At 47.9% G+C, this 19,857-nt stretch overlaps 1 protein-coding gene across 3 annotated transcripts in view; it reads left to right on the top strand.

The window, feature by feature from the left end:
- Positions 1 to 19,851, top strand: part of DLST (dihydrolipoamide S-succinyltransferase) — a 22,896-nt gene extending 3,045 nt beyond the window's left edge. Inside the window, exons 1-16 of one of the 3 annotated variants that reach the window (XM_025200915.1) lie at positions 1,361 to 1,451; positions 1,621 to 1,778; positions 3,576 to 3,609; positions 4,628 to 4,676; positions 5,115 to 5,170; positions 10,277 to 10,351; positions 10,948 to 11,003; positions 11,417 to 11,528; positions 12,305 to 12,466; positions 12,760 to 12,833; positions 13,597 to 13,694; positions 15,663 to 15,793; positions 16,566 to 16,639; positions 17,577 to 17,660; positions 18,549 to 18,716; positions 19,330 to 19,851. In XM_025200915.1, coding sequence (XP_025056700.1) covers positions 1,731 to 1,778; positions 3,576 to 3,609; positions 4,628 to 4,676; positions 5,115 to 5,170; positions 10,277 to 10,351; positions 10,948 to 11,003; positions 11,417 to 11,528; positions 12,305 to 12,466; positions 12,760 to 12,833; positions 13,597 to 13,694; positions 15,663 to 15,793; positions 16,566 to 16,639; positions 17,577 to 17,660; positions 18,549 to 18,716; positions 19,330 to 19,464 — 1,356 coding nt within the window. In that variant the 5' untranslated portion in view covers positions 1,361 to 1,451; positions 1,621 to 1,730 and the 3' untranslated portion in view covers positions 19,465 to 19,851. Of the gene's footprint in view, positions 1 to 1,360; positions 1,452 to 1,620; positions 1,779 to 3,575; positions 3,610 to 4,627; positions 4,677 to 5,114; positions 5,171 to 10,276; positions 10,352 to 10,947; positions 11,004 to 11,416; positions 11,529 to 12,304; positions 12,467 to 12,759; positions 12,834 to 13,596; positions 13,695 to 15,662; positions 15,794 to 16,565; positions 16,640 to 17,576; positions 17,661 to 18,548; positions 18,717 to 19,329 lie in introns of those variants that run through there. The other 2 variants (XM_025200910.1, XM_006015337.3) reach the window with 2 other exon arrangements.
- The last annotated feature ends 6 nt before the right edge of the window (positions 19,852 to 19,857 follow it).

Below are 19,857 nucleotides of genomic sequence, written 5' to 3'. Positions count from 1 at the left end.
GGAATGGAGAAAGGGGGAAGCTTGGGTTTTGACACTCACATGGTCAAGGGGTAGTGGGGCAGGCCCTACGAAGATTGGCTAAAGGGCCTGAACCTATTCAGCCTCCACAGGAGAAGGCTGAGGGGGGAACTGGTGGCTGTTTACAAACTCACCAGGGGGGACCAGTGGAAACTGGGGGAGGCTCTGTTCCTCCAGGCACTACTGGGGGTTACTAGGAATAACAGCCACAAATTGCTAGAGCGAAGGTTCAGGCTGGACATCAGGAGACATTACTTTACAGTTAGGGCTGCCAGGATCTGGAATGGGCTCCCAAGTGAGGTAGTGCTCTGTCTTACCTTGGAGGTCTTCAAGAGGAGGCTGGACAGATATTTGACTGGGGTGATATGATCCTGGCACCCGTTCCTGCCCAGGGCAGGGGTTTGGACCTGATGATCTGTTTAGGTCCCTTCCGACCCTAAATACTATGATACTATGATGCTATGACATATATGAAGAAGAGAATTAAAACTCAAGAACTCTGTCCCGGAGGAAGGGAGTTGTGAGTCATCAAACTAGGAATCATGGGAGAGCATCGGTGAGTGTGTGGGTAGAAGAGGACAGGACTGACATTTGCGACTTGGACCAGGAGAGGCAACCACTGAGGAAGTGGTTGCACAGGTAGGACTTCAGAAGTCTGCAGACAAGATGCTCTTCAAAAGGGGCATGTAGTTGACAGCAGGAGGATGACAGTGAGGCCTTTGGATTTCACTAGGCAGGGAAAAGTTAATGTATAATTTGTTTAGTGAGTGGAAGCAATCAAAGGGAGCTAAGGATGTTACCATGCTAGCAAACTAACAGTGTTCTCTATCTCTTTGGCTCTACTGCCTCAGTCCTATCTGACTCCTGTCTTTTCTTCCTACCCAATGTTACATATAAAAAACAGGCTGTACAAACCAATGAGGTGTATGAATACACTGAGTCTCTTGTGCAGCAGTGGGTTATTCAGGACCTGGCTATCAATGCAGTGACTTCTGCTCTAAGCAGTCCAAAGTCTGGCCCTTCCCATAGGGCTGATTTGCCCTAGTGTTCCTTTGCCCTATCATTACCCCGTCATGTCAGTGCCTATGATGCCCAGCCCTTAGATTATCTAATGCATGCATCACTTGTTGACTGCAAAACTAATTTACATGCTGAATGTTTCTCTTCTCTCAATCTTCTTATTCAAACTGGCCCATGTTTCCAACAAAGCCTTGACTGGAATGATCTAGTTGGGATGGTCCTGCTTTGAGCACGGGGTTGGACTAGATGACCACCTGAGGTCCCTTCCAACCCTAATTTTCTATGATTCTGTGTTTCTAGGGTTGAAGTAGAAATTCGCAAATGATGACAGTATGCCCATGCCCACCTCAGGAGTTATGTATCCATAGAGAATGATTTCAAACGTGCTTCAGGGAGTGACAGTTCCCAAGCAGGTAGAGATTGGAGGCTGTGCATTAGGGTCACTTTGACCTTGGGCTGGTTCCAGCATGTTTGAACACTCTTGAGAAATCATGGGAGGCAGGGGGAGAAGTAGTACGTTGATAATGAACTCTAGGGAGGTATTGGTCAATTTTTGTCAGTTACTACTTTTTCCATGTTAAGGATGGTTCTTAAAGTATGCTCATGTTAGCATACTGGACCTGAAACTGCTGCTGCTGTTGCTGCTTCTTCAGCCTGTGAAGGTCCTTAACCACACCACTTCCTGAGGTTTAATGCCAGATGTCCCCAGGAAGAGATGTGGTCATAAGCAGATATGCTCTGTAAGTGGGATGTTTGCCATCTCCTCTACCAAGGCTATGTATATGAGTGCTATTTCCTGCATGCTAAAAATAAACTGGGAAGGGCTAGTAATATGTTTAGAGACCCTCACCATCTTATTTGTGCCTTCCTCTACTGTGTGACTACATAGGAGAGCTTTCTCTTCTACCTTCCTCTCATGTAAGGCTTTAGTTTCTCAATCCTGGGGTTGTCTAACTACATGAAACAGTCTCTTGGTATGCCAGCTCTTAGATTTATAGCACTCCACAAAGACTGTGCTCCCATAGGAAGTGCTGTTTCTGTGGGTTTATTTTTCCCCAGACGTTCATTATTAGTTGGCTTCCCAGAGTGAGCCACATCCTAGCAGTGCGGGGGCTCCACAAACAAACATACCAGCCTGTTTTCCTTCCAGAATCTAGTACAGCATATCCTGTTTCCCCAGCAAGATGATGTCTGGTATGCTAGGATTTCCCCTGCCTCTTTACAAAATACCCTAAAAAAAGCATCAGAAGGCTAAGTGAAATTAGCTCCCTACTGTACAATTGAATGAATAGCTAAAGAGCCAGAGGACATGTGGCTGTAAATCATTTGGGAGGTTTAGTGCCCAAAAGGCGCAGTCAGTAGAGCTCCAGAACCCTAAATTGAGTTTCCTTGTGTTCCTCCAGTTTTTCACAAAGTCAAATGTTTTGTGTACATTCCATATTCTAAATAGTGTGTCCCTGCACTGTCTTTAGCATCATCCCTAACAGTTCCCTTTGTCTGATGTACATGAATTTTCAGAAGCACATACACAATGTGTTTCACAAATAAGTCCAAGATACCAGCTACAGCTGAGCTCTTAGTTCTGGCTGAAAGTGAAGGCAAGTTGTATATACAGGCTCTTTCCTCAGAAGTTGAGATTTAACCAAAGTAGGATTGTTTTTTCTTCCTGTATTGACTCATGTACAGTGATACTTTGAATTGCCAAATAATATGTTCCACTCCAGAAGGAGTTATTGCAGTATTGAGTAGCATATTACTTTTTACAACTGTTTGGTGCTCTTCCAGGTCAAAAGGTGTTGTGTAAGATAAATTAGAATACCTGTGAGATGGAGGATCTGGTATAACTGTGTCTCAAATTTTGCTTTTGGTTTGAAATGTTGGACTGAGTTATAAACCTTCTCTTGACTTTGAGGATTAAGATGAAGGTCAGAAAAGGTGAAATTCTGCCCCATTGAAGTCAATAGGAGTCTTGCACTGACTTCACTAGAGCCAGGTTTTCATTCAGCAGTTCTTTTAAACCCCCAAATTGCCTTTAAGTAAAATTGACACTGCAAATTGGAGCTGCAGAGGCTGTGGGACTCAACAGCTCCAGTGTGGAACTGCTGCTTCCAACAGTCCTAACCTAACTACCCTTGGCCTTCTTGCACAGTGACAAACTCAAGGTGAGTGGGGCTTTCAGAAAACTGTCCCTTGTGTTCTTTTTATATCAGCATTCCCCTCCCACAGCAGCAGGAGCTGCAAGTAAAGCCAGGGATTGGAGTTTAATTCACTTGCTTCCAAGGTGCTTTTCTGTGGTAAAGAGTGTTGGAGTAGAGGGGTGGGGATGGAAAAGGGGATCTGAAAGTCTTTCATCACTTCCTCTGCCTTGCAGATTGTGTTGTGCAATGAAGCAATATGCTTGAAATAGAGGCCTGTGAACACTGCCTTCCAATTCCTAATCTAGGCCAAAGCCTGGAGTATGGGAGATGGCAGAATCCCCTCTGGAGCTGGTTCTGCCTGTTGTTTGCAATGCTGATAGTCCCTCTTCTCTCTGACAGGGAAACTGCACTCTGGCAAGATGCTCTGTGTCTGGTGAGTCTTGTACTTGGAATTAACTTGTATTTTGTTTTTCATTTCAAACAATAGTCAAAGCAAGACAAACTAATCAGATTTGATGGTCACAATAAACTGGAGTAATCGAAGACAAGCCTCCATAAAGCTAATTGGTAAAGAAACAATAGGTTAAAAATTAAATTGGAAGGAAAACCAGCTGCATATTTCTGTGGAGACATTTGCTTAGTGAGAGTAAATTTTGTTTTCTGCTTCAATGGCTAAATTTAATCCACCTCCTTAAGCATTGCCTAGCTGGAAATGGTTCTTCCTTCTGAGCTTGTGTATCTCTAAGGAAGTCTGTATGTTGTCAGACTCTTATACCTAGCCTCTCTAATTGAAGATCAAGCTGGAAACTTTCCGAGCACCCCTGAAAAGGCAAAGGGCAAGATTTTAATTTGGATAAGTCACCTAGTCTCCAGGGTCAAATCAGAGAACATGAGCATAGCAGGGCCTTCTGGTACTGCGTATTATTGAGGAGTTTTTTGGAAGGGAACACATTTCTCTTCCAGTAAATATTTCAGAAAGCAGCTTCCTTGGGAATGCTGCTGCACTGCTGGAATGGTATTTGTTTCCTTTCCTATTATTGCTGCTCCTGGGTTTCCTGTGAGAGTGTCTTGGAAGTAAATGGGTCCTTGCTGTGTCCTAATTTGAAACTTTTTGCTGCTAATACTGGAGTGTTTGAGACTGTAACAGCCCCAAGCAGTGGTCATGCCAGCAGGTTACTATGTTGGGAAATTTGGTTTGGCTTTATTTTTCTCTTTAATTGACTTTGCTTATTTTTCTGGCTTTGGGGAAGCTGCTGGTTTGTGTCTTTCCTTTTTAAAAGATCTGTATCCCAAGGGGCTGGTGTGGCAGGGGAAGGTGTTCCTTGGAAACATGCTTGGAAACATTTATCTGAGTTGTTTCCAACTGTATATGCTCTTGTTATCCTGCTGGGTGTGACTCTGTAGTTTAGAGGGTAACAAGGTTTTTCGTTTAAATGGTTTCTACCTTGCAGGTGTTCCTGGAGGCCAGGGGCTGGCTTGCGCCAACAGTAGGAAGTTTGTGTAAGTATCCATGGGAAAGTGGAGGTCTGCTGCAGCATGTCAGAGGGAGGAGCTGCTTTAGTCTTGATACCTAGTGGTGTCTGCTTTGTTGTCATTAAATCCTTATGATGCTCAGAACTGGCTTCAGCGAAATATGGGCACCCCAGCTTTTGTAGTCCAGGAACTGCAGGGTGTTATGAAGAATGCTGCTGAGTTCTCCAAGTATAGTTGGCTGTTGAATTCCCTTTGGGTACCTCCATAAGATCTATACCACATAGACTAGCATGAAAGTGACCCTTGGCTTTAGTGTATATGCATCATCTGGCAGCTGAACAACCTTCAAACCAGTTTTACAAGCCAGTGTAGAGTCTGTGCCTGGTCCAGTTTATATGGGAGATGTGGGTTGGCTACCCACAGAAAGCGAATTTATTCCCTTGTGTGTTCTCTCTCTTTCTCCAGTGCAAACAACTCAAGTATCTTCGCTGTCCGTTACTTCAGAACCACTGCTGCATGTAGTAAGTAGCTATGTGTTGGGAACCACTGGGATTAACTGCTGTGCTCTCCCTTACTGGCATGTATCAGTGGTGGTCTGGTGTTGGGTGGTGTTAGGATTGCAAGGTGGATAAAAATCAACTATTTAAAAAAAAAAATACAAAATCAGATTTTTTTTATTTAAATTGGATTTTTTTTTTTATTTAATCACTTTCTTTGTTAAGATGTTTTTTTAAAAAAACCCTATATTAAGATAGTTTTAATTTAGGATATGTTAAAGATCAAAGATGTCATCAAGGAATACGGATTATAACTTCTAATGATACACTATTTGAGACAATATTTTCGCATAGCCTTTTTAGAACAGTTTTATGAATAGGTCACAACAGGCAACAGACTATATTATGGGCCCAATCTTATAGGGTTCCCAGAGGCTCCTCTATAGATTAGTAAAGATTTTAAAAAAAAAAAATACTCTACCCAGTGGGACTCAGTGCTCAGTCTAGAAGATCCCATTGGGTAGAGTATTTTTTTTTTTTTAATCTTTACTAATTTAATGGGCAGAAAACAATAAAATCTGTTGTTTAGATCTTTACTAAATAGAATGCAATTTAACAAGGAGAAATGCAAAGTGCTGCACCTAGGGAGGAAAAATGTCTAGCACACCTACTGCCTAGGAAATGACCTGCTGGGTAGCACGGAAGCGGAAAGGGATCTCAGAGTCCTAGTGGAGTCCAAGATGAGCATGAGTCGTCAGTGTGATGAAGTCATCAGCAAAGCTAACTGCACTTTATCATGCATCAGCAGATGCATGACAAACAGAACCAAGGAGGTGATACTTCCCCTCTATCGGGCACTGGTCAGACCGCAGTTGGAATGCTGCGTGCAGTTTTGGGTGCCGCACTTCAAGAGGGATGTGGATAACCTGGAGAGGGTCCAGAGATGGGCCACTCATATGGTTAAGGGCTCGCAGGGCAAGCCCTATGAGGAGAGACTAGGGCACCTGGACCTCTTCAGCCTCCACAAGAGAAGGTTGGGAGACGACCTTGTGGCTGCCTATAAATTCATCATGGGGGCGCAGAAGGGAATTGGTGAGGCTCTGCTCACCAAGGTGCCCCTGGGGGTCACAAGAAATAATGGCCATAAGCTAGCAGAGAGCAGATTTAGACTGGACATTAGGAAGAACTTCTTCACAGTTAGAGTGGCCAAAAACCCAGCACGCTTTCCTGGCTATGCAGGGGGTCGGACTTGTTGATCTACGGAGGTCTCTTCTGGCCCTAACATCTATGAATCTGTGAGGCTGAGGTTTAGTTTTCAAACTGTGGATTTGTGTCTCCAGAGATAAAATCCTTGTTACCAGCAGTATATGGCAAGAGAATCATAGAAAGTTAGGGTTGGAAGGGACCTCAGGAGGTCATCTGGTCCAACCCCCTACTCAAAGCAGGACCATCCACAACTAGATCACCCCAGCCAAAGCTTTGTCTAGGCAGGTTTTGAAGACCTCCATGGATGGAACTCCCACCACCTCTCTGGGTAACCTGTTCCAGTGTTTTACTACCCTCCTAGTGACAAAATTCTTCCTACTATCTAATCTAAACTTCCCTTGCTGCAACTTGAGATCATTGTTCCTTGTTTTGTCATCTGCCACCGCTGAGAACAGTCTAGCTCCATCCTCTTTCAAACCTTCCTTCAGGTAGTTGAAGTCCCATCTCAGTCTCCTGTTCTCTAAAATAAATAAACCCAGATCCCTCTGTCTTGTCTCATAAGTCATGTTCCCCAGCCCCCTCACCATTTTTGTTGCCCTCCACTGAACTCTTTCCAGTTTGTCCACATCCTTTCTGTAGTGGGGGTCCCAAAACTGAACAGTTTTCTTTCGTAGCTGCAAAACTCCAGATGTAGCATCACCAGTGCTGAAGAGAGGGGAATAATTAAAAAGCTGTTGAATAATTAAAAAGCTGTTGAAATCTTATTGTCTACTGTAACCCCAAGGTCCTTCCTTGCAGAGCCACTGCCCAGCCAGTCAGCCCCAGCCTGTACCAGTGCATGGGATTGTTCCATCCTAATTGCAGGACTTTGCACTTGTCCTTGTTGAACCTCATGTGATTCCTTTTGGCTCAATCCTCCAATTTGTCTAGGTCACTAGTGCTACCCTATAGCAAATCTACTATTTCTTCCCCTCCCCCCACCCCAGCTTGCTGTCATCTTGCAAACTTGTTAAGGGTGCACTCTATGCCATGTTCTAGGTCGTTGATGAAGATATTGAACAAAACTGGCCCCAGGACTGACCCTTGGGGCACTCAACTTGATACCGGCTGCCAGCTACATATTGAGCCATTGATTACTACTCTTTGAGCCCAGTGCTCCAGACAGTTTTCTATCCACCTTACAGTCCATTCATCTAGCCCATACTTCCTTAGCTTGCCTGGGAGAATGTTGTGGGAGATGGTATTAAAAGCCTTGCTAAAATCAAAGTATGCCACATTGACCGGTCTCCCCGCATCCACAGAGCCAGTCATCTCATTATAGAAGGCAATCAGGTTGGTCAAGCATGACTTGCTCCTGGTGAATCCATGCTGATGGTTCCTAATCACCTTTTTGTCCTCGCAAGTGCTTAGAAATGGATTCCTTGAGGATCTGCTCCATGATTTTGCGAGGGACTGAGGTGAGGCTGACTGGTCTGTAATTCCCTGGATCCTCCTTTTTCCCTTTCTTAATATGGGCACTATGTTTGCCCTTTTCCAATCATCCAGGACCTCTCCTGATTGCTAGAGGTACACATCTACACATTGGATTGGCACCGATATAAAGAAAATTGAGTGAATTGGCTTTTTTTTGCCTGATGTGACCGATAATGTCACTGGTAAATCCCCCATGCATGTGTGCAACCACAGTGCAGCACATAGGCAGCCAGGAGCACAGCCCCACAGCGTGAAGAGCAGGTTTGGCTGGTAAGTCTGTTGTGAGGGAAGGGGCATGGGGGAGCAGATTGAGGCCCCAGCAGTGAGGGAGGGAGTGAGGCTGGGGCAGAGGCAGGCACTGCACAGACAGGGTGGGGCACAGGATGGAGCCACAAGCAGCTTGTGCGGTGGGGGGGACAGCTTCTGCCACTACGCGCACTCCAGGAGGGCATGAGGGGGGCATGTGCCCCTGAATCTGCATGCAGGAAGAGGGCGGGCTGCTGCTGCGGGCGTAGGCTTGGGCTGGGCCTGGCGCTGGTGTCAGGTACTTCCCAGCAGGGGTTGGGCTGGAGCTGTGCTTGGGAAGGGTGGTGGTAGCACTGGGAGGAGATCTTAAGGGGACCACAGTGAATTTTGGTAGCTGCAGCCCCCCCCATGACCCATTCCCAGTGCCGCCATCCCAAATGCAGTCTGACCCAGCCCCCAGCCAGGAAAGCCCAGTGCTGCCCCAGCCCGCAGCAGCAGTCTGCCCTCGCCCTGTGTGCAGATCTGGGGTCACACGCCCCCACCTGCCCTTCTGGGATGTGCGCAGTGGCGGGAACCGCTCACGGCTCTGTCCTATACTCCACCCCCATTGTGCAGTGTCTGTCCCTGCCCCAGTCCCACTCCCTCATTGCAGGGACCTTGATCTGCCCCCACACCCCTTTCCTTGCCCCTTCCCCCACAACAGACTTACCAGCAGGACGCTGCTCTCCATACTGTCTGGCTGCCTATTGGGATCGGCCAATACAGATAGCAGATTTTTAAGGAGTCATATCGGCCCCTAAATTCTCTATTGGTGCACCCTTACTAATTGTCATGAGTTTTCAAAGATGATGGCCAACAGCTCTGCAATCACATAGCCAACTCCCTCCGCACCCTCAGGTACATCCCATCGGCCCCAGGGACCCATACATGTCCATCTTTTCTATGTAGTCCCTAACCTATTCTTTTACCACTGAGGGCTACTCAACTCTTCCCCGAACTGTGCTGCCCAGTGCAATAGTCTGGGAGCGGACCTTGCCTGTAAAAATGGAGGCAAAAAAGGCATTGAGCCACTTCAGCCTTTCCTGCATTCTCTGTTACAAGGTTGCCTCCCCCAGTCACTTTCTGTGATCCCCCCCTTGCTACTGACATACTTCTAGAAACCCTTCTTGTTACCCTTCACATCTCTTGCTAGCTGTAACTCCAGTTGCACAAGAGATGAGAGATAACAGGCCTGTTTACCTACCCATCAGCCCTGTTGTCTCTCCGGAAGTTTGTGTACAGAGTCAAGCCCTTACCTCTCTCTAAAAGTGCAAAGCTTCAAGAAGTTAAATGAATAAGAGGACTGGTGGGGGTGGGGTAGATCTGGGCAAGGAGGAGGAGTCTGGATATAAATGCAAGGAGGGAGGGGCAATAGAAACAAAAGAGAAACACTTGGAGCAGAAGATTCCAGAAGTCGTGAGGGATACTTTTCTAAGTATAGCCTCTCCATTGATTTGAGATCTAGTGAGGGAGTTTGGTAGAAGGGAAAACCTATCATGGCAGCAGGCTTGCCAGACTGTAAGAGAAAAGAAATCAAAGATGAGATGAAATCTAGAAGAAAGTGAAAAAAGCCCCAAGCTCATAACATATGACTGCAGCGCTCATTTGATGTCCTAATATGGCGTGGCAATATCCCCCAAATAGCCATGATTAATCTAGTGAATTAGAGTTGGTTCACCTTCCAGTGATTTCACAAACATGTGCTTCAGTTAGCTTTGGTAAATAAAACAACCAAATCATAATTCAGTTTTCTTATGTAGCTCAAAATTAATCTGAAAAATATCAAAATAAATCACTGTTTTAAAATATATAGTATGTACCTTCTAAAAATGAAATCTACATTTATTTCTTGAGTTGTGAATAATATGTATTAAGGTTTTATCAAACAAGAATGTGCTTTTTGTAGAAACCAATGAGTAAATCGAAGCTTCCTGACCATTGATTTAAATTGTGATTTAAGTCTTGATTTAAATCAAATCTACCCTGTAGGACTGTGTAACTTCCTGTCTGCTGGGAGCAGCTTGCTGCTATGCCTGACTGTCAGACATGTTGGCCAGCTTCCTGGCTTCATCTGACTCCTCTTGATTACCAGTTCTAGGGAATCCTAGTGGGCAGCATTGCACTGAGCTCTTTGTGTTTGTCACTCCATCCATGTCTCTCCCACAGGGAACGATGTGGTTACAGTGAACACTCCAGCATTCGCAGAGTCAGTCACAGAGGGAGATGTCAGGTGGGAAAAAGGTAAGAAGTGGCCCTCCCCTGGGGCTTTTGACACCATTAGTGGTTTGGTTTTCTACACTTTATTGTGCAGTCCTAGGAACAGGTTAGAGCTAGTTGGCTGAAGTCCTGCTGCTTAACATCCCTAAGACTGAGAGCATGACGCAGCTGCATGCTGACAACACTTCTACAAGCAGCATGAACTGTTGGTGCACCTCTGTCTGGCTACAGTTGCCACAGAAGCTGTCAGCAATTTCATATCCACGTGGCTTCACCATAGCAGCTGTGGTGGCAGGGGTGAAGTGCACCCTGGAAAGGCATCAGCTGCTTATGGGACCACAGCAAACATCAGAAAGCATGAATGTCTCTACACATGCCCTTTGCTGGGTGGCTGCAGTCTCCTTTTACTCTGCAAGCAGAAAGAAGGGGGTTGCTTCTGCAAAGCAGCTGTGAAGTGAACACACAATTCCACTGGCAGAGCTATATAATGTAAACCAGGCTTCTTTAGCCTTACCCAGGTCTAGGGTATATAAATCCTGGGCTACTGGGAGACTGTGCTGTGGGTTAGGAATGGGGTCAGAGCACAGCTCTATGCTCACAGTGGTTCTTATATTGTTCAGCTGTTGGAGACACAGTGACAGAAGACGAAGTGGTGTGTGAGATTGAAACAGACAAGGTAGGAGTGTTCCATCCTGATTTATCTATTCCCCTCTTTTGGAGCATCCCAGAGGCCTTCTCTCTGGAGCTCTGTTCCAAAGCTGGCAGTCTCTGCAGAACACTGCGGAAAGAAATCAAGTAATCTTGCCTTTCTCTGTGTCTGTGGGAGCTGTGTTTCCTGTGTCATTGGTAGGGAGGCAGCTTCTTGTGTTCCAGCTCTGTTCTGTGCTGTGCCTTTGGAGCTGAGCAGAAGGATCAGGCTGCTTCTAACAGCTTGAAATACTTGGGGGTGGGGAGGGTGCCCACCTTCAAAGGGGCATGAGACACATTTCCACATGCTGTCTCTCTCCCATGAAAGGAGATGGTCTTCTGCTTAAATATCTGTTCTGCTTCCAGTGGTCAAAGGGGAGGTTGTTTGTTTCTTTCCTGCAGACATCGGTGCAGGTCCCAGCCCCAGCAGCTGGTGTGATTGAGGCTCTTCTGGTACCTGATGGTGGGAAAGTAGAAGGAGGGACCCCTCTATTCAAACTCAGGAAAACTGGAGGTATGTCAGGGGTCATGTAATTAGGTAGGGTTTCCTGTTCTCCCCAGTCTTCTACTAGAGACAGAGTAGAGCATTTAAAATCCTCTTGCCTCCTTGGTAGGAGCTTATTTATACCTGCGCCTCTGGCATTCAAAGGAAGAGTGTAAGACTGTATAGCAGTCCCTGTTGAAATGTAACAAGGTGCTGCACAATGCAGTGGTTGTTCTCTCAACTGCCTTGTCTCTTCCAGCAGGGGAGAGTGGAAATAAAGCAATGAGAATGGAGAGAGAGGACCCAGGATTAGGGAGTCTCTGTGGTGTAGGGAGTCTCTTGTGATGTGTGTGCACAAGCTGGTGGGTAAGAGTTGGTGTTGCGGGGAGACCTGGGATATAAAGTACAGATTGTTTCTTTTCCATTCTCCGGGCCTAGTTGTATTTCTGTCACCTCCCCCTCCAATCTTTAAACAAGGCCCAGAGCATTCGAGTGGGGTACAAGAAGCAAATCTGGGTAGGATAAAAAAACACAACTAAACCATGGAACAGCCTGCCCTTGGTGGATGGGAGCTAAATGTGTGAGGCCTTGGCTTCATCCTGTGCCCCAGGTATCACTGACTGACAGGGACATCTCTGTGCTACTGAAATGCACTTGGAGAGTGCAAAGGATAGATGTGGATATTTTCCATTAGGCTGGGCATTGAAGAGGAGAGCTTGCTGGGATGGGGATCCCTGAGATGGAGACTTTCAGCTGTTGCAGCATGTAACTTGCGCTTATAAGCATTATTCCTCCCTGTCTTTCAGCTGCTCCTGCCAAGGCCACACCAGCAGCAGCCCCTCCTCCTGCTGCTGCAGCCCCTGCACCTGAACCTGTCTCAGCTGCTGTTGCTCCTCCTGCAGCACCAATCCCTACTGCAATGCCACCAGTGCCACCTGTTTCAACCCAGCCCATTGAGAGCAAGCCGGGTGAGACTACAGCCCCTCCAGCTTTCCTAGTGTATGCCCTATCTTCCTGTGGAAGAGTGAAGAAAACTAAAATGCAGTAAACCAATCTTAGAAGTAGAATTAGAGGTTTCTCTTCCTTAATGCCCTGTATGTACCAGGCATGAGACTTCTAGTTCAGCTCAACGCCTGGCCTCCCCTCAGTAGCAGTCTGAGGCTTGCTTCTACATGTCTCACTGAACAAAGGGCCTCCATCAAGCTGTCATAGGCCAGGACCTGTTCTTCAGATTCCTTTGACACATTTTCTTTGGTCTCAGTTTCTGCAGTGAAGCCGACTGCAGCTCGTGCTGTGGAACCAGGACCCAGCAAAGGTGCCAGATCAGAGCATAGGGTAAGCTTCAGGGGACCCGGCTGTTGGAATGGTTTTCATTGCTTAGTGATAAAGTATAGTCTGGACATGCTCACACCCCAGTACATTGAGAGACTGTTCTTACAGATCAGGCAGTGACTGTTGTGGGTGGACAAATTTTACAACCCAAGTGCTCCATGTAGTCTGTGCACATAAAGGAGTGGGACTCAGGAAGAGCCTGCTTGCAGCTCCCAGGGAAGAACAGGCTGTAGGACAGGAAGACCGAATGTGGTGTCTCACTCCTAGGTGATGGCTGAGTGTGGGTGCTTGCTTGTGCTATCCAGGAGTCCTTAGCAGTGAAGCTGGTGCGGCTGCTGCAGCCAGGTCCACTGGTGCCAAACCTCAAGGGAATGTGGGTGAGCAGCCCACAGAATAATTCCAGTCCCAAGAGCATTGTTGGTCTGTGGCTTTCCTAGCAGTTGACTATTCTCACGCTAGCCCAGTCGTTGCCCAGCTTTCGGAACTTTCCCTTCAGCAGAGCTGCAAGTGGGGTTTGGTTCTGACCCACCTCCCGCCTTTGACATGCTTCAGTGTTTTGTTTTTCAACCAAACCATTTCCTGATCTGAGAAGCCTCTAGTGAGCTTGCGGCAGCTTTCCAGGCCTGTTGTTTCCTTCAGCACTTGGGCAGCTTGGCCCACGGCACAGGCTGCTACACTTAGCAGGCACAGGAAAGCCACAGTGCCCTCGTTCTGTCCTCCCTACCAAACCCAAGGCTGCTTTTGCTCACGGTCTCTTTGATTTCAGGTGAAAATGAACAGGATGCGTCAGCGCATTGCTCAGCGCCTGAAAGAGGCTCAGAACACTTGTGCCATGCTGACCACCTTTAATGAAATTGATATGAGGTGAGGACCATGACCTTTCCTCTGCCCAAACAGGTTGGGGCCTGCCCCCAGTGCACAGCTGGGCAAGAAAGTCCATGCAGCTCAGGCACATTGTGGCAAATCCATGCCCATCTGTGCAATTCCCTTGAGGCATGGCCATCACAAGGTGTGCATAGCTCGCTAAAAGTCCTTAGGCTCCAATATAGAGAACTTTTGTTGTGTCTGTTCTTCAGAGCTGTTCTTGGTTGGGGACCTGGTGATATATAGCAGTAAAAGCTAGAACAGCTTATGTTCTTGCTTGTCGTGAAATTTTGAAGGCAGCATCAGCTCTGTCTTCACCCTCCAGGTGCCTACCTTGGAAGCAGAGATGTGTGATTGATTGACTGCAGGTGGTGTCCATGAGGTAGCTCATCCTCCAGGCCTAGATACCACCCCCCATCTTCCTCCCCCAACTGAGCCCTGCACAATGATATGGTTCTGGCTGTCTTACAGCACAGGTTTCTAAAGATGGTCTAGCAACCCTCCCCCATCCCTGTGCTCTGCTTTTGTGAGGGTCTCTAGGCTCAAGGACTTGCATGGACTGACTGAGTGCACTAATGGGTTTGGAGGGTGGGCAGCTTATGTTACAGTGCATTAAGGGAAATTGTGCCCAAATCAAATTGCTCTGTGAAATCCTACTCTGCTCCTTAAGACAAAACATGTAAATATTTGGGTCTCGGAACAATAAGGTTGGCAAAATAGTCTTGATTGGAGGGGAAGTGCTGCAGCTTTATCTCCTCTCAGAGGCTCATCGAGGTGTCGCTTTACGCTGGCCTCGGGTTCTCGTTGCAGCCAGTAATCTGTTTTGGATTGATCTCCCATCCAGTTGTATGCCATGCTGCCGACTCACAAGGGTCTGCACTGAAGCCTCTTGTTCCCTACTGGGGTCAGCGTCTGAAAGGAGGAAGCTATAATGAGCAGGTTTCACAGCAAACCTCCTCTTCATTTCTGCAGCCCTTGCGTCTTGGGAGGCACTAATGTCTCTGGGCCGTAATCCTAGCCCTAAACAAGGTTAAGCGCAGGAAAACAAGCATTCTAAACCCATTGGGCCCCCTCCCCTTCCTAAAACTGCCTCATTAAAGGCACCAGCCAGGGTGGGGGGAAGGGCAGAATTATACAATTCCACAACCTCTGGTATTGTCCCAGAATGGGCAGAGCCAAAGCCAGGCAGTTTTGTTTAATTTGTGCACCTTGCCTTAATTCCAGCTAACAAAAATACCAAGAATGGCTGTTTCCTCCTCTCTGATCCTGGATGGAGTGGAGCAGATGCTGGGCTACCTGCTTAGCTCACCTCCATAACCATCTGGGAGGTCTTAGGTGGGGTGGGGAGGACCCAGTGTTGTATACTTGCACCCTGGCAGCCCTCAAGCCTGTGCTGAGTTCCAGTACACTTGGCACACTGATGCTGGCTGGGGTCCCAGGACACAAGGGTTGAAGCTCCTGTTGCCCTGCTCACTTTAAGTCTTCTCTGCTGCCTAGTCTGCCATTCTTGCAGTGATATCAAGGCAGTCCTGGGCAAAAAGGCAAATAGCTCCTTTGTAACTGCTGCCCTGAACATCAGACAGAGGGGCTGTGACCCTAGGGGCTCAATAGTGGTCTCTGCAACACCAGACCTGGAACATGGTATATTCCTGTTCTTGCTTCCCTTCCAGACAGTGTCCGTGGTATTGAGCAGAGCTGAGCTGTTTCACCGTCTTATTGGATTTGTGGCTCTGGGTCAATTCCTAACACACACTCTCCAACAGCCAAAAGTAACCCTGTCTACTGAGCTTGGGAGAATTTTTCAGCAGATTGTGAATAGAGGGGCTGTTGTAGGTCTATCAGACTCCCATGGAGATTTGTTGGCCCACGGGTAACACAGGAAGTCTGGCAGCTGTGTAGCACATAAATAACTTCCTCTTCCCGGCACAGAAGTGAGGGGTGGTAATGTTCTTGTGGTGGGTCTTGCAGTAACATTCAGGAGATGCGAGCCCGGCACAAAGACTCCTTCCTGAAGAAGCACAACATGAAACTCGGCTTTATGTCAGCCTTTGTGAAAGCAACAGCCTTTGCCCTGCAAGATCAGCCTGTTGTGAATGCAGGTGAGTGACAGCCCCTCCTAGTAGCATGCAGAGATCTGATACTATTCTTCAGGCTATATGCTTCAGAAGCCCCTAGGTAGATAAAAAGGTTCTAGAGTTATTAAAACACGTGAGGAATGGAGAAGGAAAAGGCCAGTAGTGGAGGGACATAGCTGGGCACCCAGGACACAGGAGCATTGCCAACTTCTGGTTACCCCGCAGTTGTGATCATGTGGCTGCCAGCAGCAGCCATGTGATTTCATCCCTTCCCCCCATTGTTGCCTGTGGCAGTTGCCCCATTTGCCCCACCCTGGTTAGGTCACTGGAGAAGGCTGAAGGCTGATCTTGCTGGTGTGCTAGGAGGGCCCCTTCACCACAATCCCAGCCTGAGCTTTCAGGACTGACCGAGTGGGAACAGGGTGTATTAATATGTTTTGCTTAGCTTGTCCAGAGGCCCAATCCTTCTGTATCCCATTGGGATGACTGTCATCCTTTGGCGGCAGTCAAGCACTTGGGGAGATATGTGGCAAAGAATTGTGGGCCAAGGGACACACGGGTTTGTAAGCATGTTTCATAAGAGGGTCACCAAATCTGTGCAGCTCCCTTTGTCTCCAGCTGCCTTCTTTTCTGTGCTGCTATAAAGGGTTGGACCCCTCTGCTGGAGCTACGTTTTAAAGCATAGGAACTAGAGATGGGCAAGTTGCTATCTGTCTGTGGCAGGGTTTATCATGCCTGCAGAGTTCCGGGTCTCAGATTCTCTGTGTAACACTGACTCCTTTCCTGTCTCTCCTAGTGATTGATGACACAACCAAAGAGATTGTGTACAGGGACTATGTGGATATCAGCGTTGCTGTGGCAACTCCTAGGGTAGGCAATGGGGGCTCTCTTCCCTGGTCCAGCTTGCAGCCCAGGTCCTGTTGGGGGGATATAGTTAACTATATGGCTAAGTCCTGGCTCTCTAGTGTGCCAGCTATTCCAATGAAACTCTGGTGCCCCAACCAAACTACCTGGCCTGACAGTAGGGGTTAGGAAATGTTATTTGCCACTCTCCTCATCCCCAGAAGAGAGAGTAAAGGTCACCCCAGATCTTGTGGGTTAACAGGAGAGGCCAGACTGCCTTGGCCTCACTGAAGTGGGCCCACCAGGCCATGAGGTAGAAGAAACTGTATTCTGGCTGCATGTTTAGAGATGAGCCTTCAGATGTAAGAGAAAGGCAGAAAACTGCCTCACCACACTGTACTTCATCACTACTTCTGTAAACCCAGATGCTGCCACTTCAGAAATAGCTGTCCTTGAGCAGGGCATGCCACAGATCCCAGGTATGAAAAGAAAGGATGGAGAATGTTGCAGCACATCTTTATAGATCAGGAAGCAAAGTGGCAGTGGGTGCTCTGGACTCTCCCGGGATCTGAGATGAGTACGCACCCTGCCTTTCTCCTCATGTTACCAGCTATCCTGTCCAGGAGGGCAGGAGGTGAAGTTGGCTCCCCTTTGCACCTCACCCCCCTCGTTTTGAAGATGAAGTTGGGATCCAGGCAGGTTGAAGTGTCCATACTCCTGTCACTTAAGTCACTAGTTTAAACCACCAGCCTGTCTTAACTCAGCATCTTGTCTTCTTGCCTCATGCCCTGGGCTACATTGCTGGGTATCCAGCCTTTGGCAGAAGATGGGTCTCTACATTCTCCATTCTGCTATGCTGTAAGCAAAGAGTAGTGACTACCTTCACAAAAGCAGGTGGCCCCAGCCTTAGGTAAAGTGTTCACTGCTGCATTGGACTTTCTGAATAGGTTGTCTGCCCCCACAGGGTCTCGTGGTCCCCGTCATCAGGAATGTAGAAACTATGAACTTTGCTGACATTGAGCGAACCATCAATGAGTTGGGAGAGAAGGTAATGAAAGATGGAGTTGGGGCTGGAGGGCATGTGCTGGGTATATAGTTTTAGCCAGGAGGACAAAAAGGAAAGGAACGAGAAGCTGACAGTCTTCCAGAGGGAAGTTAATTTCTGGCAGGGACTTTTGAGTGGATACATGTGGATTGGTCTCTGGCCCTTCAACTTGTTGCTTGACTTAAACACCTCTGGTGCTGTACCTGCCTTAGCTCTGATCATACTTTATGGGCAGCCCCTACACAGATTTGGACTCCTCAGAGCCACTGCTCCCCTTGCCTTTGAGACTGAGGCCTATTTTCCTCTCCTGGGACATAATTCCCTAGACCAGCCTGCAATCAAAGCAGGTTCCCTGAATTAAGGGAAGAGAATCCCATCTCCAGAACAAATGCTGGATCTCCCTGCAAGTAAGTGCAGATGGGGATAGAGCCTGTTTATTTTCTGCTTCTCTCGTTAGTGACTATCGGTCCCTTGAGTGCATCAGTCTTGGCTCAGAGTCAGCTGATGTACAGATGGACCCCACCTCCCTGAGTACCCGAGACCTGATCACAGTTGTGACCATATTGAAAGCTGGCAGTTCAGTGCCTCCTTTGCATGACTCCTCTTCTACTAGTGATGATTGTAATTTGTTGTTACCTCTTCTCAACCAGTTGCCTGTTTCACGGGGGTGAAACATTAGCCCTGAAGTCAGGTGTCTCTCTCTAGCCCTTAAATTTAAGGGATATGTTTTCTAGTAATTCCATCCAAATATCTGCATCTGTCTCTCATTAAGAAGGATGCAGAGAGAACAGGTCTTGACTGAGAACATAAGGAACATATTGACAGATCTGCATCCCTTGCCCTGTGTGACTTCAGTCTAAGCAATTTTCTAAGATTGTGTTCTTGTTTTAGGCCCGAAAAAATGAACTGGCCATTGAAGACATGGATGGCGGCACCTTCACTATCAGTAATGGAGGAGTCTTTGGGTCGCTCTTTGGGACACCCATCATCAACCCCCCTCAGTCTGCCATACTAGGAATGCATGCCATTGTTGACAGGCCTGTTGCTGTTGGAGGCAAAGTAGGTGCAGCTGTGTGGAAAGTTTGAGCTGAGCAGAAGTGAAGGGTTCTGTGGTGGGAGGGACCCTGGCAGCAGCAGCCTCTCAAAATGAGTATCAAAATGAGCTGCAAGCTGGGCAGCAGTCCTCCTCCCAGAAGCTTGTTGTGTACTGACTTGCAGGGAAGAATGGTGCTCAGACCTTTTGTGGGTTCCTGCTTGTGAAGCTAACAGTGCTGATCTAGTGGTGTCCAGAGGATAGGTGCATGGCTTCCCTCTTCTCCCTGTGGCTGGAGAGCTGGGAAGCAGATGGAGCAGAAGTATCCAGGGTTTGCTGGAAGGATATAAGGGGTGCCCCTCATGCTGCAGGGAGCGGGCAGCTGCAATCTCAGGGTAGAGGTGAGGTCCCTAGAGAGACAGAGGGACAGCATGCTCCCATGTCTTGTACAGACCCACCCAGAGCTAGTGCTTAATTATCGTAGAGATTGCAGTGCTGAGCCATGTCTGCCTACTAGGCTGACCCCTCTGGGAGAGGCCTGTGCCTTGCTATGCCCCAGGAAAAGCAGTTTCCCTCCCCTCTGTGCTGGAAGTCTGCGAAGGGAGGGTAGAGCTCTCACTCCCTACTTCTCTTCTGTAGGTCGAGGTGCGGCCCATGATGTTTGTGGCATTGACGTACGATCACCGGCTGATTGATGGCAGAGAGGCAGTGACTTTCCTGCGCAAGATCAAGGCAGCAGTGGAGGATCCCCGTGTGCTGCTGCTAGATCTCTAGAGCAGCTGCACCCCCGTACGACCCAAGCAGGGCAGGGACGCAGCACCAGCACGGGCAATAACAGGCATTCAGGGATTGGCAGGGGCTCTCCAGTCTCCCTCCCTCCCCTGTGGCTGGAGGCATCTTAGAGGGAACCCTGAGTGTAGCTCCTACCTCCTTGTCTACCTGCTAGGGCTGCCACAGAGAGCAAACTACCAAATATCGTGAGCTTCCCAGTACCACTTCTGTAGTCTCCCCCGCCCCCCAGCACCCACGTAATCACCTCCAGCCTGACCCAGCAGATGGGAACAGAACCTGCTGGTGATGGCAGTGCTAGGCTGCCCTTTCCTCACTGTCCCTCTGCTGGTTCAGCTTTACTTCTCAGTGCTGAAGTGACTGGGAGTGAAGGGAAAG

Source organism: Alligator sinensis, unplaced genomic scaffold (assembly GCF_000455745.1).
Source record: "Alligator sinensis unplaced genomic scaffold, ASM45574v1 scaffold280_1, whole genome shotgun sequence".
Lineage (NCBI taxonomy): Eukaryota > Metazoa > Chordata > Crocodylia > Alligatoridae > Alligator > Alligator sinensis.
The sequence above is the reverse complement of the archived record's forward strand: the minus strand, read 5'-3'. Positions and strand labels throughout refer to the sequence as shown.